Source organism: Tenebrio molitor, chromosome 2 (genome assembly GCF_963966145.1).
Source record: "Tenebrio molitor chromosome 2, icTenMoli1.1, whole genome shotgun sequence".
NCBI classification, from domain to species: domain Eukaryota; kingdom Metazoa; phylum Arthropoda; class Insecta; order Coleoptera; family Tenebrionidae; genus Tenebrio; species Tenebrio molitor.
This window is the reverse complement of record NC_091047.1, coordinates 31,594,347-31,618,606: the sequence shown is the minus strand read 5'-3', so window position 1 is coordinate 31,618,606 and position 24,260 is coordinate 31,594,347. Positions and strand designations below refer to the sequence as shown.

Sequence of the window (24,260 nt, the reverse complement as noted above, 5' to 3'; positions counted from 1 at the left end):
TCATCATCTCTTGGATATCTTCTGGACGACTCATCTTTTCGTATAGCCGTTGCATTACGAACGGGTCAACCTGTGTGCGAACCTCATACCTGTATTTGCGGCAAACCTGCAGATAAATTTGGTCATCATGGACTATCTTGTCGTAAAAGTACAGGAAGACATTCTCGCCATGGAAACATCAATGACATTATAAAAAGAGCTTTAGTATCAGCTGAAATTCCATCGATACTTGAACCTACAGGCAGTGGCGGCTCGTGACCTCTGGGTGAGGTGAGGCCAAGCGTGAGGCGCATATGTTGGAACATTTAACAACGACATAACTAAATCAAATTGGGGATTCATGTTTTGTGGTTGATCTACCTATGTTACCAAAAATGAAAAATGTGCACTTAACCAAATCAAAATAACCACGCAAAATGACACAAAGGTGACCAGCACAGAACAAATTATTATTATTATTCAAACTGTTACTGAATTATATTAGTTGGCGCGAAGGCGCCGCGTCGCGACGGCCCGCTGGAGTAATAAACTGGCGTGATCTTTACGTCATTTTGGGGATGATTTCCTATTGGTTAAAAGGCGCGCGTTAAAAAATATGGTGTAGCTCAATGCATGCTGCCAGAATTGTAGTACGAGAGTCCACGATGCATGCGCAAAGTGACGTAAGATCGGCCTCGATTCGTAGTAATTGACGCGGCCACTAGTGGATGCGGCGCGACGATAAAGATTTGAATATTTCCCGTTGCACTGGGAGCGCTGGATTTAAAATTTATCGCTCTCCAGTGGAACACAGAAAACAAAATAAATACTTTGGATACTACTCCTGATATTCTTGCTAGGATTTACTAGTTTGAAAATATATTAAATTATAAAATAATTATAATATAAAAACAAATCTGCAAAATACTAATTCTTAAAAATAAATTTTTATTTAAATTCATGCTTAAATGAGGATGAGGCCCGGCCTCAGTTGCCTCACCTGACGAGCCGCCACTGCCTACAGGATGTTGCAGAAGTGACGGTAAACGGGCTGATGGTATGTCCCTCGTACCTTGGAAAGGTGGCAAGGCTCTCTTATGGGACGTTACGTGTAGAGATACTCTAGCAGCTACTTATATTCCTTTGACAAGCAAGAAGGCTGGTGATGCTGCTCGTTTGGGTGAAGATGCCAAGAGAATTAAATATAAAGAACTTTTCTCCCGCTTTTGTTTTCTACCATTTTCTGTTGAAACTTTAGGCCCTTGGGAAGCAGATGCAAAAAAATGTATTACACTGTTAGGGAAGAAAATAAGCAGCATGTCAAATGACAATAAATCGACATTATACAGACTACAGAGTGATCAACAAGAATCCAAATCAGAGCAAGCGTTGCAAATTATCGGTCACGTCGTAGCAGAATCATAGGCAAATAAGCGTTCAAAGCATGGCCGTAGACAATTTGTGGTCTCAAACGCTACTTTATAATAAATCATACCTCATGAATTTTAGAAGTTGGAATTATAATTGTGCATTTTATTATTATTATAAGATAAGGGAAACAATTTATAAGATAAATAAGAGCAACATTTTACATTTGTAAGAGTAATGTTTGCACCGGTCACAGTTAAAAGCGAGGATTAATTAACTGACACTTAAATCTAACTAGCACATAAATTTTATTCACTTTGCACCGAAGTGATTCATGTGTCAGTTAAAATAAGCGTCGGTAACGTGGAGTAACGTAAGACACTTCGATATGATTGGTTGTCAAATATATTTTCAAAATAACTATTGCTGTGAAATATTGTCATTTGAATGTCAGTGAATTTGTTTGTGGCACGGCCTCCTAGATTCATAAGAGACTCGTCTCTTATCCGGCCTGCCGCATTCGTAGTTCTAAGCATTATTTTTGTTTTATAGGGTGCGCCACAATACGGGGCTTATGTGTTGTACTGGTTGCCTGCCTTGCAGGAAATTATTGTTTTATAGAGGTGTTTTCAACATTTTTCAACAGTTTTAACGCACACATCTGACACTTTTTCAAAATCTCAAATCAAAAACATTTTTTATGAACGGTAGATTTAATTTCAACAAATTTCTTTTTTATTATTTTTTGTTATTCGTCTGTGAGTGCAAGTTACAAAAATTTACAATGACAGAAAGTTCTAATTTTTAAATAAATGTCTCACTCACATTTTACCATGAACAGGACAATGAATTAGTGGATTTCCCGAAAGATATGAGGCCAAGATATTCTTCAAAACAAAATTTATATTTTCCTTTGAAATGCTTGGCAGAATTTCTACTATTACTGAAATTATTGTAAATTGTATAGTTTGCGAACGAGAAATTGGAATTTAAATTTCTTCACTTGCAATGGGTTTAGGGTAGATTGTAAAGATTATAATATTGCTAGTTACTAAAAAGGGATGCCGAATATCGGCAAAATGCAGATTGTTTGTCCCTCCTGGAATGAACTGCTCATAGTCGTAAATCTTCATTATTATCTATAATGTTTAACCTACCCAAAACCCATTGCAAGATGCAAGTAAAGAAGCTAAAATTCCAATTTCTCATTCCCAAACTATACTAGACCCACAAATTGATCTTTGGGGTAACTTAGCCTTCCTCTATCTTAGTAATAAATTAATTCCAGTAACGGGATTTTCTTTTTCGAATTTGAATCTTGTAAATGTGACAAGCAATAATCACATCCATGGATTGCCTTCGTTATTTTCATAATTAAGTAGCCACATAAAAAAGCTGTTGCCGCCGTCTCAATTTGAAAATTGGTACTTGGCAAATAATTAAAAGAAGACAATTTTTCTAGTTTTTCCAGAGAACTATCTTGCAAGGTGACTGAAATATTTACATTGGTCCTTAAATTTTGGAATCTTGGTAAAATTTTACTACTTGCATATTCTGCGGCACTCATGATATGATCTCTCAGTTCTGTCTTCGAGTGTCTTCCATGCCGCATTTAAAGTGATATCATTGGGTAGATTATGATAAGAAGTGTTAACTTTATGTCGTGAACTAATACAACATTTTTTCTTTGTTTGTGGCATTTTTTAAAGTTTCAACTGCACTTAGTTTTTCAAATTGACAATTTATTATATAAAATGTCATTATTCATACGTATTTTTAGTTGCATATACTCACGACCTCCTAGATTAATAAGAGACTTTTGTCTCTTAACGGCCGCGTGAGTTTTTAGTACGAGGCCTTATTTCTGTTTTTGTGAGGGCGACACAATACATTGCATATTTGGTTGCCTACTATTCAATTTAACAATAATCAATTATGTTACAGTGCAATGTGAAACCAAATACAAAACGCCGTTTTTGCATATTGAAACAATGTATTGTAAAAAAAAAACTAATTAATAGGATGATTATTTTAATTTTAATAATTTTCTCTTTTTGGTATTAATATTGATTTTCTTAATTTTTTGTGATTCTAAATTACAATAATTTTTTAATACTGCAGGCACTAATTTGGCTACTATAATGTTACATACCAACTTAAAATGACACTCGCATTGAAAAATTGGGTTATTACAAAGGTAGGATACAAATACTTTCTTTAAAATGAAGTCGACCTTGTTGGTTGGAAGATTAGGCAGAATTTTTACCATAATTTGAATGACATATATTATTAAAGCTACAAATTTTTCATTGGGGTAATTTAGTCTTCCACGATCTTGATTGTAAATAAGTTCCAACAAGGCATTTGTTTTTTCAATACAGGAGCTTCGTAAGAGGGATAAACATAAATCACAATTCACAGATTCTTGAACTTTCATAATTAGATATCCACATAGAAATGCTGTAGCTGCTGATTCTATATCACGTGAACTGACATCACATCTAAATGTAGTTAAATTTTCTAAATCTTCTACTATTTCGTCATTTAGAATTATGGCAATTTCATGACTATCATTATAGTCAGAATTAACGTCAAGCTTTACATTGCTGGTGTATTCAACTCCATTCATTGCGTTACTATTATTTATAGTTTTTATCAAACCACTTCTTAAAATTTGTCTGAGAGCATATTCAGCTGTTCTGCAATCTGTTAAATCATTACAACCACCACGAAGTCTGACGTTTGCAAATAATGATTCCACCGGATCCGAACTAAAACTTCTTGTCAAAACGTAGAAAAAATCAAGATCGCCAATTAAATATTTAATACATAAACTTGTGCTTCTTGCAGTAAAAATTAATGCTTCAGCTGTTTCTTTGCTTAATCCCTTAATTCCGAGATTTTCTGAACTGGATTGTATATCATTAATATATTGGATAAATTCTCCATTTAACCATGATAGTCGAGCATCGTTAATGTTGTTATAGGGAGCAGTATTAGCATCTCTGATGAATATGTTGGGTTTTATTGCTCACGTCGTGCAGCTGGAAAAATTTATACATTGTTTCCATATATTTCACAGTTGCAGTGCAATCCTTAAAATGAGCCAACTCTTCGCCACCATGGTCAGCAAGGTATATTAATGATGCAGTAACCCGTGGTGAAAATATTTGCACTGCTAAATATACTTTCATCTTTTCAAAATTGGATGGATAGAGATGTTTTTTGGTTAAATATCTGACAGGCTTTGTTATTAGACCTTCTTGAATATCTGAGAGTTCTTTTAAATAATTTGCCGAAATTTGTCCATCAGACGAAGCCATGTCATGATCTAAAAACAAATTCCGTGCGTTTTTGACTAGGTGGCAATAGTCAAAACTCAAAAAAAACTTAAGTCCGGGATTGTATGGATGCGGGACTACATTTTCCAATGTGCCATTTCCAAAATGCTTAAACAGTGCAACGTGGGATTTGTGATTATCCCCTACAATTCTAATAACAAAAAACCCGCACTCACTAAGCATCTTCAACACTTCCAACGTTAGTTTATATAAATCCTTTCCAGTCAATTGCCTATGAAAAAAGTAGCTTGCGGGTATTATGTATTTTGTTGACAATCCATATATTACGAAACAAAGAAGCTGATTAGCGATAACTGGCTTAGCTCCAATTTTATCCTGGGACTGATTTATTGTTTCTAAACCGAATATACGGTCCTCTGCTTTCGAATAAGATATGCTTTCTCTGACAGCCATATCGTCAACCACCAAAGAACAAACTTTTTCAGAAGCTCTCAAGGTTTTAATTTCACACATTAGTCTGTGTTTGATTAAGTTATCATTTCCTGTACCAAAGTATTTACTTAATGTTGATTTGCAGGGTAGTTTGAAAAGTAGATTTCTTGGAAACTCGTATCCTTTTGGGGAAGAATATCTCCACGCAATGCACTGGCGAATGGTTAATTCTGACCATCTTGGAACCTTCTTGCTATAATTCTTAATTTGGTCCAAAATAAATATGGCTCGGGGATTCATATTAGCGGCATCAGTTTTAATTGTTTGCATACATTTCCACTCTGAATTATTTTTGTCTTTTTCCACTCTTACTCTTACTTGTTCTTTGAGTCTGTTGTAGCGAATCTGCAACCGCTTTAATTTTTGTGCCAAACACAATTTTGTATAGAACAAGTCTTTTATAGTGTTAGACTTGATTGTCGTTTGAGTACCGATTTCACAAGAACATCCAAAGTTTTCCAAAATATTAGTTGCTATGTTCATATCATCATTTGAAGACTAAAATTGTATTAACATAAAATTTGGTTTTATTATGATGATAAATATACCTTAAATGTAGAAGGTATCGCTCCTGTAACTAACATTCGCCGCTTCGTGGTCGAACGAAAATCATTAGGCTTAAAGTGCTCACTACATACGAGTGAATATTCCTTTAAATTGGGAATATCTAAACATATATCAGTGCAACAATGTTAATACCTATACTTGTATATGAGGATAATTACACCTTACCAGTATAATTAATCAATGTTTGTTTCCATTTTAAATTCAAACTCAAATTTGCGGGAAAGCCATGATACGAAATATTGTTCAAATTATGTGAATTGCAATTATTTACACAACATTTCCTTATTTCAGACATATTTTAGCAGTTTACGAGAAAAATATTTGTCAATGAAACACGCAGAATGAAACAGTGACAATTAAAGTGTTGGTGACATTATTTTGTCATTCGTGTCATCAATCCTTTTTAACACCCGTCTCCTGTGATGTTTAAATTACTACCGCGAATTTGCAAAAATTTACAAAACGGATCAATAGAGGGAGTTAGTATAGAAAAAGCTAGAAAAAACAGACATTTCATGAACTCACGCAGCCGTATAAGAGACAAAAGTCTCTTTCTAATCTAGGAAGCCGTGCATATACTAATATATGGATCACATTAAAGTCGGTAGATGGACATACTATACGGGGAATTTTTGTCTATGGGGAATTTTCAAAAACAGACATTTATCGAATGCCACAGGCCGGATAAGAGACGAGTCTCTCTTTTGAATCTAGGAGGCCGTGGTTTGTGGTGAATATTTTTGGTTTCTGAAGTACTAATCTGAAGGAAATGGTAAGTTAATTAAATTATTTGTGAAATTTGCTTTAAATGTTGTCTCACAGGACGGACAAGTAAAACGTGCGCGTTCTACAAATTTTTCCCCCGACGAAAAAATTTTAATATTGAATTTAGTGCGACGATATTCGCACATTATAGAGAGCAAAAAAACCGATGCGCTTTCATGGCGAAATAAAGAGGCAACATGGACAAAAATTGCTAAGGAATTCAATGCACAAAATTCAACGTTCAGAAGCAAAGAAACATTAAAAAGATTTTTCGAAAATAAAAAGAAAGAAACAAGGAAAAAGGCCGCCACAGAAAGACGGGAAATTACCAAAACCGGTGGTAGGACAGCAACTCCTGTAATTAAAGATGCTACTTTTGATCTCACAATGGCTATTTTAAATAAAAAAACAGTTTTTGGCGTTGAAAGAATTCCTGATGGAGATAAAATGGAAATCGTAGGAACTTCGATGTTAAATGACACAAAACCAATTGTACCTAAGTATGCATAGTTATAAACTTAAAAAATTCATTATTTTTTAATACACAGGGAGAAAATATCGAGGATCCAGAACCAGCTGATGAAGTAATTAACATAAATACTGAACAAATTGATGAACCGACCACTAGCAATACATGGGAATGTTATACACCGGCAAATTTATCAAAACCCATTAACGAAACTTTTTCAAGAAAGAAAAAAAAATGACTCAAAATGGTCAAGCAAGAGACGTCCATCTTTATGTCCAACTGGAAATGTGGCAAAGAAATATGAAGATTTGGCAGAAATAAAGGTTCATGTTTGTCAATTACAGTTGGAGTTGTTACAAAAGAGTTGTCAACAGCAACGACAAAAAAATGACATGGAAATTGAAACAATGGATCGAAAGAATAAAAGAGAAGAGGAAGAATTTGAAAGAAAAAGACTTTGTGATTTGGAATTGTTTGAACTTAAAAAACAATCGTTAGAACTAGATATAAAATTGAAACAGGCACAGTTAAATGCTTTGAATTTATTATAAATTGTTAAAAAAATAAAGTTATATGTTTGCAAAATAATTGTTGATAAATTCTCTTCTTAATTGAGCTCCTGCACCTACAGGTTCATTTGCAACATAATGAACGTTAGGGATTTGACCATCTTCGATGAGCCGGTTTAATTCATGTTCATTGTTCATTCAGTTCTTCAGGTATTGGTGGTGGGTCAACATCGTCCATAGATAGAGCCAAATTATGAAGTACTGCTGTTGCAACAATTATGGTCATCGTGGTCTCAATTTTTAACCGACATCCATATGCTAAGACTGGGAACCTTCGTTTTAATACACCGAAACATCTTTCAATACAATTCCTAGTTCTTATATGAGATTCATTGTAATGTTGTTCGGGTGGAGTGACTGGATTTAAAAGAGGAGTAAATAAATAAGATTTATTAGGATATCCACCATCTCCTAAAACAATATTTTGACACTTTTTATTTTTCAATATTTATTTGTTGTTTGTTTCACCTAAAAGTAAACAGTTCCTAAAAGCGTGTGTTTCAAAATTGGCCAGTATTCTGCTGTTATTAAAAATTGTGGCGTCATGTACAGAACCGGGCCATCGTGAAACAACATTGGTAATCCTTAAAGCTGCAGTACATATCATTTGAGAATTTACCGAAAAGTAAGATTTTCGGTTCCTATATATTTCTGCATCATTACCTCCTAGTTATAACACATTTTTGATTTCATTTTCCATTATTCAAAAATGTGGTAGGTACCTTATCTGGGGATTGAATTTTTACGTGTGTACAATCGATTGCACCTACAACACGCGGAAATGCAGCCACAAATTTGATTTGTTCCTGAACTATCTCTTCATTCGTTGTAGGAAAACTTATGTACATGTTATATAAATCAGCAATTGTGCGTGATACCCGAACAATTATTCCGGATACAGTGGATACATGCATGCCGCAATAATCGGCAATAGATTGGAGATGACCGCCAGTTGAGTAAAAACGAAGAGTAGTTAGTAATTGATTCATGGGAGAAACAGAATTATTACTGAAAAGATATAATTAATGAAAAATGTCACTTAAGTAAGTACCTTACATATCAGAAGGATACTCCAATCTTTCTTCAATTATCACTAACAAGTTTAAACAACACTGCTTTGAAATCCGAAATCTTCTTCGGAAATTTACATTATCATAACTATCGAAATACCTAATTATTTCGCACGTACACTTGTCCCGGCAAGCCATTAATTACATCAAAAACTTCAATATCATCATTGTTATAATCATCTAAATCTTCCATGACATTTAGGACCTCCATTTAATAAAAAAAATATATTTAAACGTATTAGTGGGAATGATAATCCGTGCGAATTCCTGGGATTAAAATAACTGACAGATAGTTGAAATGTCACTGTCACTTACATGTCGGTGCAAGGTATTTTGAAATTTAACCTTCGCTTAACTTAATCTAAACCCTTAACTATGACTGGTGCAAACGGGCATAGTAAATTATCAGCTTTATTGCCAAACGCGACGCCACTGGTACGGAGATGTTTCGTTGAAATGTCACATTTCAAAATTAATTCAAGGTTGTTGTTGTTGACAATTTAAGTGATTTAACGTAGAAAACAAATCTTCGATTTCGGCAATATTTACAGACGTTTATTGAAATTGTAAGCAGTAATTATCCCAGAATAAGTTGTAAAATGGGTTTTACCATTAAAGAGAAGGCATTTTTATTACATTATTTTCGAAAGAGGGTGAAACAAGGAAGTGAAGACTGGCCTTACTCCTTACTTTGTACCCCCTTACACTGAAGAATTTCAAGGCAGATGTCCGAACCTGATGGTATTGGTTATCAACAAGTTTATCAATGTCTTAACATTATAATGCCTAATTTTAGTGAATCATAATCCATCATTAAGAAGAAGTTAGATCAATTTGTTTCCCTTGTGTGTTGCAAGAAATAAAACCCACACATTACCTTAAACAAATTTTCATCATAAATGAATTTTGGCAATCCATTTCACCTGACAGCTTCATAAGTGTTTTTGGAAAATATGAGAGACGAGTTTGACTCTTTCTGGACCACAATGGAGAACATTTCGAGCAGTTTTTGTGAAAACTTTTTTTTTTGACCTTGGAATAATTTAAATGTTTTAAACTGCTAGAAAAGATACGAGTAAGTTCTCAATTAACCAAAAATGTGAGAATAATGGGCCGTATGAATAAAAGGGAGCATATGCTTTTACTACAGTTTTTTTTTGAGTAAATGCTTAGTATTTTATGAATAACAATTTGAAGCAAAAGACAATGCTCCTTGCTCCATTTCCAAAGTGAGTATCTGCTCCATGTGAAATATCCATATGCTCAGCCTTGAGAAATCTGTATGAATAATCATTATGATTTGCTCATTTTGTTGAGCATTTACTCACAAATGAATGCATCAACTAAATAATAGAATCACATTTGCGTCGCGCGGGAAAACATGGGTCAGTTTACAATTTAAAGAATGAAAAAATTTACAAACCAAGGAGAAGGGCTCTTAGTCGGGACTTTAAAACGCTTCGTTTTCAAGAGAAAAATTTACAGTGCTTAGCAAATCATTTTTTGGGTCACCGTGAAGAGACAAGAGGAGGAGCTTTTCACCCGAGCTTAAAATGAAAACACTCTTGAGGTCTTTGGCGGACCCTGGATTTCAATCTGGAATTGGTAAAGAGCTAGGGATTCATTAGTCTACACTCTCAAAGACAATTACAGAAGTAATGCATGCTGTTAATAACCGTGCTGATTTTTGGATTCATTTTCCTGGCAACGACCGTGAAATCCAAGAAGCAAAAGTTGAATGGCAGAATTTTTATGACTTTCCAACAGCCATCGGTGCACTCGATTGCACACAAATTGCTATGGAAAAACCAGCTCATCACGGAGACGAGTACATTTGTCGTAAAGGATTTGCTTCGATAAATGTTCAAGCAACTTGTAACGCAAAAGAAATTTTCACAAGCGTTTGTGCGAGCTGGCCTGGATCAGTGCATGACAGCAGAATATGGAAGACTTCTAACGTCAGAGAGAATATGGTCCGTTTACAAAATTGTGGTGCTGTGCTTCTGGCCGATTCAGGGTATGGTTTAGAACTATGGCTTATGACACCTTTTAGGATTTGTCATACAAATGAAGAAAATGTTTTCAATAGGCTTCTTAAAAAGGAACGTGTTATTATTGAAACATCTTTTGGACAAGTTAAGAGGAGATTGCCAATCATCAAATATACATCGTAAACACTGCTGTATGCTAAACAATTGTTATGGTATTTTATTTTATTTAACAAAAACCATACATTTTCAATTTGAATTTGATAAAAGCGTCTCTGTGTTCTCAAAGTTTTTAGTTGCTCCAGCATTACTAGTCGCTGAAGTTCAGCATTTGAAAGGGAAGAAGTTTCGTGGTTTCATTTTCACTTAAAATATTATTTGTTCGTTTTCTTTTAATTACAGGTGAAATAACCCCTAGCTTAGAAATGTCATTTCTGACGCTACAACACACTATAATTGATAAAAATCAATAGAGCATTTGCTCATATGGCAGAAAGCACAAGGTTCAAGGTATGAGTAGAAGCATTTGTTTATTCATTTAAAGTTGAGCAAATGCTTTTACTCAGACCACAATTTGCTTTTGCTCCTTGCTCATGTTCCCAGGCAAATGCTCAGTTTTTATTCATACGGCCCAATAACTTTAGCACTTTTCTTACAGAAAACAACAAAACAAAGAATTATAAAAAATAACTACATACTTTTAAAATTTTGTAACCAAAGATTACGTGCCTTATGAAGGAATTTTATGTAACTGTGTGTTTTTTCCTTAATCAGTAATAAATAATAATTAATAATAACTTTCTTTTAAATCCATTATTCATGAATTACAAAAAATTTATAAAGGCAATTAATAATAGATTTTTGAGAGGTAGGCAACCAACAAAACGAGTGTGCACAGCAAGTATATAAAAGTGTCTGATTAGTATACGACGTACGTTTCGATAAAATAAAAGATGAGGTAGCACTCTCGATTTGGTTTTTTGTTGATCACTCTATATCTTACCCAAAGAATAAGTTTGGCAATTCAACGGGGTAATGCTGCATCAGTTCTCGGGACAATTCCCCAATCACCCGATTTGGAAGAAATCTTTTATATTTTAAAATAAAAATATACAGGGTGTTTTCGAAGTTGAGGCGTTCCTTGTAGCACGAGCTACTATACATTATTGATAAGAATTTTAGCCTAAATCTTCTTAGTAAAATGTTTGTATTAACGGAGATAATTGATTGTATATTTTTATTGTTTTCTAAAATTTTAAGTCCGGTCCTGTCTATTTCTCTGCTGTACTAGATTAATAACTGACGTGGCCCAGGATGGTGTCTTTCTGGAAATCGCTCTTTGCACTCTCTGGATGCCGCAGCTGCATTCTGATAACGTGATAACATTGCCCATGCATTAGCAAGATATCTGTGAGCTCATTATTTTCGTAATGATAAAGCCATTCCGACTAATTAGATGAGAACTCTGACAGTATTTTTGATTAACGTCCATGCTCATTTGATTTTTTTTGTCAATTCTAATTTCTAACAAATCAGCGCAAATTTAAGCAGGACCGGTTTCAGAAATTTCAAAAAATTTAACTTATTGTATCTTCATTGCCGTACACATTTTACTAAGGTGACTTTGGCTAAAACTCTTTATAACAACGCATACTATAACAGGTTAAAAGGAACACCTCAACTTCGAAAACACCCTGTATTATGTATGTGTTCTAAAATAAACTAAATTTAATATTAATAAAACAAAAAGCATGTAATTTAATTGAAAATGAGTTCAAGATAAACGCAAAAACTTTTAGAAGCACCAACGTGTTAAAATAGATATTTTTGTATTAAGGGCGTGAAGGAGACGATTTTGGCCCGCGGCGGAATTATAAGCACGAGGCCCGAGGGGCCGGGGGATTATAAGACGCCAAAAGGTCAAAGTCGACGTTCACGCCCGAAATGCAAACATTATTTTTTGTAAAATCATAAATCATTTAAATCCACCGTAAAGCAATAAATAAAATAAATAAATAAATAAGCCATTTTCTGGCATATTTTTCTTCATTTGGCATTATTCTTTTGAAGTGTTTATTTGAAAAATGGCGACCTTTTCCATTTCGCGGATAAGCTATTAAAATTAATTGTTGTTCTTTTAGGCCTTAGGGCGCAAAAGGCATTATTTACGCCCGCAAATTACTGTATAAATGACTTCATTTTGATACGATTTTACAAAAACAAAATTTATGAACATGAAAAAGAAGTCAAGTGAAAAATTCAGTAACTTATCCAGTTACTCAAAAGGAACAGGCGGAGGACCTCCCGAGATCATTAATTTTACGATTCTGGATGAAGAATTCAAGGAAATTAGTGGAGTCAAAATCGTCGATATGACGATGACTTCGAGGAAGTGGTTGATAACGGTTCTGAAAATGACTCAAGTCGTGATTTGATACACAAAACGTTTCAGCAAAGTAGCAATATGAAAGACTTACCACTGTCTTATAATGTAGATGATGAAGATGAAATTGAAAATTTAATAGTGTCACCCTCGCAGAATAATATTGAAGCTAGAGAACAAGGTACGGATAATGCCACCATTGATGATTGGAGTGATTATACTCCAGCAAAACTTCAACAGCCTCCTTCTACTTCTCTCAGATGTCTTAAAAGGAAATCAGATTCAGAAAGTAGAAACAACTCTAATAAAGAACCAACACGCAAAAAGCACAGCAAAGACTTTAGTATTAAAACCAAACTGGGTACCTGGGAAAAACAAAGGTAGAAATGGCTAAATTGCAAAAGGACACTTTCCTGCAAGAACATTTCACAAAATTAAGAAATGTTGAGAAGAAACATGACAAGTCAATATTTCTTACAGAATAGGAGTTTTCATTAAAAGTAAAATTTATGAAAGAACATGAGAAAAGAGTACAGTTGTTAGAGTTAGAATCTCAAGAAAAAATAACGTTAATGAGAAGAGAACACGAAGCCAAAATGGAATTAATAAATTTGCAAAAGGAAAACTATTAGGGTGTCCAGAAAGTTCTGAGCGTTTTTGTGGTATTCTGTTTCTCGATATAAAATAAATGTAAAATCAATTGGTAATTTTTGTTAGTGTTTTAATATATGAAGTACACTTGTCCATAAACAATTTGACGTGTCTCAATTAAATAATTTTCAATTGGTTACATTCTGGTACGAGTAATTTATTGTTTACATGGAAAAAGAACGAAATCGTAATTTAATGTAATATGAATTTAAATGTGGACATTCAGCAGCAGCAGCCACAAGAAATACAGGTGTCCCAAAAATGGCGTACTAACGGTGCACTACGGTGTAGAAGAGATTACCATAAACGCTAAAAAAATGTTAAAAAAATTCTATTGGACTTACTTGCTGATTTGGCGGTCTTTGAAAGTGGCACTTAACAGGTCAATTATTTTGAAATATATGTATGAAATTGTCATGGCAGCTACCTCTCATCGTACACATTATCACAAAGTACAAGATCACTCACTACCAATATCTAATCTTGCATAATAGAGAATTTAGAAGCTTTGGAAATCGAAAAAATTATTTTAAATCCACTACGGTAACATTTAATAATAATAATAATAATAATAATGTTTATTTGCCCAACAGTTCTGGAAGAACCAATTACAGAGCAAAAATGACAAAAAAAAAAAAAAAAAAAAAAAATGACATTAGTAATAATAATACATGAAACATGAAACTAAATTAATGCTAAATGATATTCATCCTAACTTTTATTTACAAAATAGATCGTAAGAGATTTTCGAAAATAACACCCAGAAACGTAATAGATGTCAAAATCTTTACAAACTGCATTATACAGATTTGACATAGATTGAATAGGTGCACGAAGTAGGGTGTTAGATCTAGGCATAGCCGCATACAAAGGCAGAACGTTTCTATTATTAACTCGAGGAATACAAAAACATAATCTCTGAAGTAGATCAGCACAATCAATTCTATAATGGATCAATTTATGAAGGAATAATAATATAATAATTTTTCTCCTATTAGCTGATGACAAAAAGTTAAATTGCTCGCGAAGAATATGATTATGAGTTCCCACCAGAGGAAATACACCAAATACTTTAAAATGCAAGTAGATTAAAAATTTTCTTTGAACAGCTTCGATAGAAGTTACGTGACATTGGTAAAAAGGGGTTCCAAACTAAACAGGCATATTCCAAGCAGGGAATGACATAAGTTTTGAATAATAGTTGAAAAATTTCAATGTTGGTGAAGTCCCTCGAGTTTCTAATTATGAAACCCAACATACTTAATGCTTTATTTACTGCAATGTCTATATGATAGTTAAAATTAAGTCGTTCGTCAAAGTATATACCAAGATCTTTAATAGTATTTTCGCGTTTTAAAATTAAGTTCTCTATATGATAGTTAAATAGCAATGGTGACTTTTTATATGAATAAGAAACAACTTTACACTTTGAAACATTTAACGCTAATTTATTAATTATGCACCAAGAAGAAAGTCTATTCAAGTTTTCCTGCAAGGTCAATGCATCAGCTATGTTATTTATGGTGGAATACATCTTATTATCATCAGCATACAAGAGACTACCGCAGGTTAATGCGGAAGGTAGATCATTAATAAAACATATGAACAATAACGGTCCAAGATTGGATCCTTGCGGAATGCCTGATGTAGAATGGTACAAGAACGAAGAGAATCCATTATAACTGACAAACTGCTGTCTATTAAATAAATATGATTGTAATAGATGTAGAACTTTGTTACTTATACCGAACATGTCAAGTTTAGATATGATTAAGCGATGATCAACGCGATCAAACGCCTTGGCGAAGTCAGTATAAATAGTATCAACCTGTGAACCTTGATTAATTGATTCGGATACGTACTGTGAGAAGCAGGCAAGGTTTGTAACTGTAGAACGTTTCTTTAGAAAACCATGTTGCTGAGGGGAAATAAAGTTAGTTATGTACGGGTAAATATATGAGTATAAAACGATTTCAAAAATCTTGGAAAAATTGGATAGAATAGATATTGGGCGATAATTGTCTATAATAGAACGATCACCGTTTTTGAAAACCGGAATAATTTTGGATATTTTCCACAAAGAAGGAAATTTAGATTGCCGAAGAGAAGCATTAAAAATTGTCAACAGCGGCTGAATAAAAATGGTTTTACAGTCTTTTACCAAGAAAGCTGGTATTTGGTCATGTCCTGCAGTGAAAGAATTCTTAATCAAGGCTATAGCTGCGGAAATATCAGCTTCAGAAATTTGAATTATATTTAAATATGAGCCCGATACTACATTAACGCCCGAGATCAGGGGATCTGAATCAGATGCTATAAAGACAGATTGGAAAAAGGAAGCAAATGCATCAACTATATTTTGAGGTGCTTCAAAGACATCACCATTGCACGTTACTCTTCCCGGAATTCTGGAGACACCTTTTTTTGAGTTAATATATGACCAGAATTTACGTGGATCATCTCTTATGTTATTTTGTACGCTTCTTAAGTAAGCAACACGCGCAGAGGCGATTTGCCTTTTGATCAACCTGCGATACTCCCCAAATCTCTGGTAATAATATGCATTATTTGAATTCTTGAACTTGCGAAAAGAATCGTACTTTAGTTTAATGTTATTAATAATAGAAGAAGTGAACCAACATGGAAATTTATTATTTTTTCTATTATTTGTGTTGTGAACTGGAACGTGCTTATCTAGTACGTTATATAAATATTTGTAAAATTTGTCAACAATAACATCGATCTCAGAGTAATAATTAAGAAATGACCAGTCAGTAGCTAATAGTTCCTGATACAATAGGTCATAATTAGCTCTCTTAAAATTGTAAGTTTTAGCAGTATTAGATGGAACGAAATTTATATCATAAGTAGACAAACATACAGATATAGATAGTGCAGGGTGGTACAAGTCCTCATTCACAAACGGTGTAGAATCATGTATAACTACACACTCAAGGCTGGAAAAAACGAGGTCCAACAATCTGTGAGATAAATTCTTGATATCATTAAATTGTTTCAAACTCAAATATTGGCTAAATCTGTTAATTACCGTAACAAGATTACAATTATATTTATCCTTTTGAATAAACTGCGGTATATTAAAGTCACCAAGTATTATAATATTGTTGGTAGACACAAAATTATGTTCAAAATAGTTGCAGAAAGTAGTCAGCTCAGGCAAAGATGGGGTTCTAGGAAAATAAACAACAAATATTAGAAACTCATCCTTACCTAAGAAACATTTACAACCAACAATCTCTATGAGATAATTAAGTGCAACACGCAACTCCGAGACATCTATCTGTTCAATTTTTAGTGTGGATTTGGCAGCTAAGAAAACACCACCTCCTCTAGAAACATTCAAGAGGTTATAATTACGATCACATCTAATAACGTTATATAAGTAAGGTGAAATAAATTCCGATGTAGAAATATCATCATTTAACCATGTTTCAGTAATACAAATGATATCAAAATCAAGGGAACTAGACGCATCAAGAAAATTATTTAGTTTGTTACGAATACTGCGTATGTTTTGATAATAGATGGAAAGATCAGAAGAGTTGGGCTTTAATTGTTTAAATTGACAGACACGATGCGAGGAATACCATTTACATGTTTTAACGTGAGACCTTCTTCACCGCTCTCAGTTCTGGCCTGAAGTTCACTTTTAACTTTATTGAATAACGATCTTTGTTTAGGCGTACGATCTGAAGAGACTTTTAGATTTTTGTATTGGGGACTGGCCAAGAGATGAGAACGGCGAGATTTCATTCTGCGGAAAATTTGAACCACATTATCTTCAATGTCAAATCGTAGTTTAATAGGACGTGAAGTGGTACGAGTCTCGTTGTATTTTCCTAGTCGAGAACAGGTAAAATTCGGCAGGACGGCGTCAGGTTCCAGAAAACTAAGAAAGTCAGTCACAAATTGCTGGTCATCTGAGGTGCGTTGTTGAGAGGAGATATTTGCAGGCTGTTCAGGTGTATTGTAAATAATCAAATTTTTTTGCCGATGTTGACGGTCAACGACTTCTCTGATAATTTCTTCAAACTCGATATCAGCTGACGTAGGTTTTTCTTTAAGAGATGATATCTGCTGTTGCAAGGACTCGACGGTGGTATTTAGTTTTTCAATCATTTTTGTCAAATCCGATATCAATTTGCTGCACTCACAATTACCGTTGGCATTCAGCAATCTACAATTTGGACACTTCCAATCCAATCCATCCGTGGACTTAATGACATCGTATTGCGCTTTATTCATATTGATGCACTTAATATGGAAGAAAAGATTGCATGAACAACATTTCAAACCAGGCACTGTTGGAGGTGCAGTACCCTTACAAGTCGCACAAAGCACAGGCATATTATAAAATCACCGAGAACACCACTCAGTCACGAAATAAATCTAATTTTCTTGAAAACTTGTGGAAATATTAGGAGAGCACAAACTACTTGCATCCGCTACCGCTACCGCTACCGCTAGAACCGTAAAATTTCAAGGTAATGATGTACGAATATATCTTTGTTTACATTGTATTACCGTTAATAATAATAATAAGGCAGAATATAGCCTAAGGGAGTCCGTTTCGGCTCAGGGACGCGAGGGTCGCGGGTTTGATTCCGACCCAGGGCGGAAAAAAAAAAGGCTATATTCTATCTCGTGATTCGGAAGTCACGTTAAGCCATTGGTCCCGGTCTATTGAGTTGGTCATCACGTCCCTCATAGATTTGTAAACCAGTCCTAGACTGTGTAACAACATTTTTATTTTAACTGACATTCATATTAAGTATAACAGACCAGACATTATAATTTTAAATAAACAACAAAAGCAAGCATATCTTTTAGATATAGCTGTTCCAAATTCACATAATATAACACAGACATATAACACAAAAATTAATAAATATTTAGAGCTGTCCGTTGCTATGAGAAATCTTTGGTGTTTAGAAAAAAATTCGATTTTACCACTTGTAATTTCAGCAACGGGAATAGTACCGCAATCTCTTTTTAAAAACTTAAAAATTCTGGATTTAGATAACACATTGGTAGTTGAAATTCAAAAAGGTATATTATTATACACTTCCTCACATCGTGAGGAAGTTCCTTAACATTGACACAGAACATAATACACAACAAAGTCAAAATGCGGAGGCAAGACGCCGGTAATTATGTTGATAAGCACTGCACTATTACTTGATAGTAATATCCGTAATAGTGTATGTACTCCGGCAAAATTGCCGTGCCGCCGGGTGGAGGTGGGATACTATCGCGGCCAAAATACTTTGGTCGTCAATGTGACATAAATGACATTCAATTGTAAAGCAAACTTTAGGAAGTTTAACCTTATTTTTTACTACTGTCAAAATAATTTTAATCTATCAGTGTCATACGGATGGGGTAAATCCCATCAGCTGCGAAGGCAGGGCTCAAAAGCAAAATATCAACATGGTCGCGGTTTAGACAACCTTCAGAAGCAAGGAAGACGATTCTATATTTATCAAAAACTGAAGGTGCCATATTTTTGACAAGAATAATTTGAAATTGTCATGTATATTGACATTAATACTTGATTTACATTTGAAGTGTCAAAAAGTGACGACCAAAGTATTTTGGCCGCGATAGTACGAATAAAAATAATTTATTTTTTTGTCGGAAACATTTTTTCCATGTACATTTAAGCATCCTCGATAAGATAGTAAGTAGTTTGTACGCCATTTTTGGGACAACCTGTATATGCAGAATTGAAGGTGCGGGGACGGTAAAAGAGTGTACTTGTCGGTGATGGTTTGCGAAATTTCTGAATGGGGAAGAAAGTCTTAAAGATAAGAGTCGTTCGGGACGAAAGAGCCCATCTTCTATCGTTCTGTAATTGAGTTTTTGGGACAAAGATGGTTGGAAGTCATTGACAATAACGGCGAATATTTAGTTTAATTGTTGTTTAATTTTTTAAGTAATAGATATTTATTTATTTTCATCTATTTTTCTAAAAAACGCTCAGAACTTTCTGGACACCCTAATACTGTTAACTATGAAGTAGCTTTAATTTTTTATGGCAGGAGGTGTGTAAAAAATTCTAATGTTAGCTAGATACAGAGTGTCCCGAAAATGGTGCACTTCCGATGCACTACGCTGTAGAAGAGATTACCGTAAACGTGAGAAAAATGTTAAAAAAATTCTATTGGACATATTTGCTGATTTGGCGGTCTTTGAAAGTGGCACTTAACAGGTCAATTATTTCGAAATAAATGTATTAAATTGTCATGAAAACTACCTATAATCGTATATATTCAGGCTTATTATGGTGACCAATATTGAAAGGAAAGCAACATTGGATATTGAAATATTTCAATAATTAAAATATTCCCTATTATGGTGTCCACATTGGCTTAAGTGACCTTGGTAAATTTCAGATATTGGATAGAAACACGACACGAAGTGGCCTTCTCCAGTATCTCCAACCTAAAGAATCAGGCAACAGTTTTTAGGGATTTGCGGTTTTTTTTGACATGGATGACAGTTAAGAGGCAGAAATGACAGAATAGGTTTTGGCGGTAAATCGGCAATTGCTAAGTGGCTGGGTGCTGGATGCGTTGTGTTGAAAAGTTTGTGCTGTGTGTGTCCGTTTAATCGTTTATGTACAATGACAACAAAGAAGCGAACCACGAAAACTCAAATTAGCATGTACATTCAGCATTTACAAGTACATAATGTGTTAGGTACTGGCAGAATGGAGCCTAAAGACGGACCTGAGATGCTAGACCAGATTTGCAAACAGTTAACAACGACCCTGAACAGTTGTGGAGACGGACCAATACGTCAACAAACAGAATGGAAAAAAGTAAATTCTAAAACTACATACTTAATAAATGGTGAGATTGTGCACATTATATTCTTGTAGGTATTTACTGAATGGAAGTCCGCTACACGTAGAAAATGTCGTGAGAAAAAAGAATTGAATGAGTGTGAAAGAAAATTAATTGAACTCACAGGGCCTGCTGCTGTAGATGGACACTCAAATATTGCAGAAATCGGGGTCGAATTTCAGAAATCCGGCAGCTCTGCTCAAATTGCAGATAAAGAACACATTTCAGATAATGTGAGTTTTTATTATTTTGAACAGTATGATCATATTCATTTCTATTTACAGGAAGCGAATATAATCTTGACAATTGTGAATGATAATGAAAATGTAATGCAAGAACCTACAGGAATTAAAAGAAAACGTAAGTAATAAGTATGGTACGATCAATTAAAAAATAAATCGAGTCGGCGTGTTACCTATGGCAACCCATGCTATAGCATAGGCTCCAAAGCAAACTCGATTTATTTTTTAAATGATCACTCGGTATAAGGTATTGTGCAAGACTGTATGATAGGAATTATAAAGTAGAAAATATTATGGTAATTGTAGGTGATAGAAAAACAACTGGTGATATTTTGACTGATGCATACAAGCAGTCGACAAATTCCCAAAAAGAAGTACTAGATAACATAAGTGAAGCCTTGAGAGATATTGCTAAAGCTATACACAGATTCTGTGATATTGCAGAATCCCAAAAAGAAAATTAAACAAAAAAAATTTTATTTGCAAAATTGTTTTTGGGTTTTTTTTGTTATACTTACATAAACATTTTCTACTAGAGTTAGTATAGTGTTGCAAGGCAATTATTTTTCTATTAGAGATATATTTTAACACTTCTGAAAAGATTTTCATTTTAGATTCTCAGCATGTATCAAATATGCAGAACGAATCATATTTGAATTATTTATCTAAACAAAAAGAACGTTTTCAAGTACTGTGTTCAAAACTTAATAACATGGAAGGGTCCAAGAAGACGGTATCCCAGTGGCAAAAGGTAATTTAATCAATGTATAAAAAGAATAAGACACGTATGGTGTTTATTTAGACATTCTGGAATTGGATATACAGTACAAAACGTAAAGCAAGGAAAATGTTTGTGCACCGCTATGTAACAGGAGGAGGAAGTCCAATTTGTATTATTCTAACTCATTTAGAAGAAAGGTTGTTGCAAATTAGTGGTCAACTGACAGTCAATGGTTTGAAAGTCCACGAACTGGGATTGAAAATACATTCACCAAAAATGCAGGTAACAAAATTCACACAGGAAGTTTAATAACTTTATAAGCAATTTCTAGAAAAAAATTAACAAAAACATACGATATCCAGTATACAAGAAAATGAAGAGAATACGGTACACAAAAATGGAAAAGAATGTAACACAGTGTTTTCTAAAAAATTCTAAAATGTATGCAACTGGATTGTTTAATTTTATTGAAGCTTTGTTGGAATTTAAACGTGCTGTTATAAGATTAATAAAGTTATTGTAGCCTTTAAAAGTATTGGGTAATTATTTCTTGCCGTTTTCTCCGACCTGCATTTAAAACGTTGTTGCCATTGTAATTGACAAATTCGTCATTATTATCATCCTCTACCGCACCATTCTCTCTATCCAGATCTTCCTCGATTAAATCTGCTCTTCCCATGCATATGTTATGTAAAATCGCGCAAGCATTGATAATTTTGGCTGCTTTTTCAGGTGTATAATGTAAAGCTCTTTCACCAAAACAACACCTAAATCTAGCTTTCAACACCCCATTCAATCTCTCTATTACATTGTGACTACTCTTATGTGCATTATTATAATTTCTTTCATGATTATTGTGATTTCTCCCACCTACTGGTGTCATAAGCCAAGGTTCCAGTGGGTAACCTGAGCTTTGTAGCTCATTATTTTCATAAGCAGTACTTAAAAAATTTCTAACCTGACTTGTTGCCCAAATTGCAGGATCATGTACTGACCCAGGGTATCGTGCATTTATTGCAAGGAGCATTAAATCTGCACCAACAATACATTGGGCCGTATGAATAAAAAAGGAGCATTTGCTTGGGAGCATGAGCAAGGAGCAAAAGCAATTTGTGGTCTGAGTAAAAGCATTTGCTCAACTTCAAATGAATAAACAAATACTTCTACTCATACCCTGTGCTTTCTGCCATATGAGCAAATGCTCAATTGATTTCAGTTATTATATTAATGTAGTTACTGTAATTCTTGATGTCTATAAATTATATCAGCCAGTTCATGTCTTCTGATACGTCCCCTTTCCAAGAGCTGCCCTTGATTTTCTAGTTCTTGACCTATATCTTCATTTCCTTGTTGTTCTTCTTCATCGGGAAAATCTTGATCTCTCAAATATTTTGCAATGTTATGAAGAACAAAGCAGCTTATGATAGTAGAAGGTAATTTATCCATTCGTAGTCTGCATATATATTTGATGATTGGAAATCTCCTCTTAACTTGTCCAAAACATCTTTCAATAATAACACGTTCCCTTTTAAGAAGTCTATTGAAAGCATTTTCTTCATTTGTATGACAAATTCTAAAAGGTGTCATAAGCCACGGTTCTAAACCATACGCTTGTGAAAATTTCTTTTGCGTTACAAATTGCTTGAACATTTATCGAAGCAAACCTTTTACGACAAATGTACTCGTCTCCGTGATGAGCTGTATTTTCTATAGCAATTTGTGTACAATCGAGTGCACCGATGGCTGTTGGAAAGTCATAAAAATTCTGCCATTCAGCTTTTGCTTCTTGTATTTCACGGTCGTTGCCAGGAGAATGAATCCAAAAATCAGCACGGTTATTAACAGCATGCATTACTTCTGTAATTGTCTTTGAGACTGTAGATTGATGAATCCCTAGCTCTTCACCAATTCCAGATTGAAATCCAGGGTCCGCCAAATACCTCAAGCTCATTTTAAGCTCGGGTGAAAGAGCTCCTCCTCTTGTCTCTTCATGGTGACCCAAAAAATGGTTTCTAAACTGTAAATTTTCCTCTTGAAAACGATAAAGCGTTTTATAGTCCCGACCAAGAGCCCTTCTCCTTGGTTTGTAAATGTTTTTATTCCTTAATATTATAAACTGAGCTATGTTTGACAGCGCGACGCAAATGTGATTCTACTATTTAGTAGATGCATTCATTTGTGAGTAAATGCTCAACAAAATGAGCAAATCATAATGATTATACATACAGATTTCTCAAGGCTGAGCATATGGATATTTCACATGGAGCAGATACTCACTTTGGAAATGGAGCAAGGAGCATTGCCTTTCGCTTCAAATTGTTATTCATAAAATACTAAGCATTTACTCAAAAAAACTGTAGTAAAAGCATATGCTCTCTTTTATTCATACGGCCCAATGTGTATTAATGCTATGAAATCCTTTACGATTCAAGTACAGAATCCCAGGATTCTCACCATCTACGGGAGGAGGGTGAATTCTGATATGTGTGCAATCTATAGCACCAATAATTTCTGGAAATCCATTCGGCAGATTCATAAATTTTTGTTTTTCATTATGTCTTGCTGCTTCTGTTATTGGGAATTTTATTAAATGAGCAAAATGATCATTTAAAGTAGTTGTTATAGCATTAATGCAGTTACTCACAGAAGATTGGCGGCACATGGGGAAATTAATATCTTGAGATACAGATTTTTGGTAAGTAACTCCCTTGGGCATAAAAATGAAGGGCACAAAGAACAAGTAGGTTATCAGGCAAAGATATTTCTTGTCGCACTCGAGCAGGCAAATGGGGGCCGATGTCTTCTATTAGATGATGGGCAGTTTC

General features: G+C 34.3%; 1 protein-coding gene and 2 long non-coding RNA genes across 3 annotated transcripts; 2 read left to right on the top strand and 1 right to left on the bottom strand.

The window, feature by feature from the left end:
* Nucleotides 1–7,468: 7,468 nt before the first annotated feature.
* Nucleotides 7,469–9,882, bottom strand: LOC138123722 (uncharacterized). The gene is made up of 2 exons (XR_011156890.1): nt 7,980–9,882; nt 7,469–7,922 (listed from the first exon to the last, which is right to left on the bottom strand). It is a non-coding gene; the product is annotated as an uncharacterized lncRNA (long non-coding RNA).
* A 5,455-nt stretch (nt 9,883–15,337) lies between these two features.
* LOC138124183 (uncharacterized) lies at nt 15,338–17,163 on the top strand. Its single transcript, XR_011157044.1, has 2 exons — nt 15,338–17,006; nt 17,060–17,163. It is a non-coding gene; the product is annotated as an uncharacterized lncRNA (long non-coding RNA).
* Nucleotides 17,164–19,335: 2,172 nt separating this feature from the next.
* Nucleotides 19,336–21,967, top strand: LOC138124997 (uncharacterized). Its single transcript, XM_069040197.1, has 6 exons — nt 19,336–20,447; nt 20,508–20,705; nt 20,757–20,832; nt 21,021–21,465; nt 21,517–21,717; nt 21,767–21,967. The coding sequence occupies exons 1-4, from the start codon at nt 20,250–20,252 to the stop codon at nt 21,176–21,178; spliced, it is 630 nt and encodes a 209-aa protein (XP_068896298.1). The 5' UTR covers nt 19,336–20,249; the 3' UTR covers nt 21,179–21,465; nt 21,517–21,717; nt 21,767–21,967.
* Nucleotides 21,968–24,260: the final 2,293 nt, after the last annotated feature.

Excerpts from the sequence above, each read along its gene's own strand:
- LOC138124997 (XM_069040197.1), top strand. The coding sequence starts at position 20,250 with ATGACAACAAAGAAGCGAACCACGAAAACTCAAATTAGCATGTACATT. Across the intron at positions 20,448-20,507 it reads AACAAACAGAATGGAAAAAA|GTATTTACTGAATGGAAGTC; the intron begins GTAAATTCTAAA and ends ATATTCTTGTAG. Across the intron at positions 20,833-21,020 it reads TACAGGAATTAAAAGAAAAC|GTGATAGAAAAACAACTGGT; the intron begins GTAAGTAATAAG and ends TGGTAATTGTAG.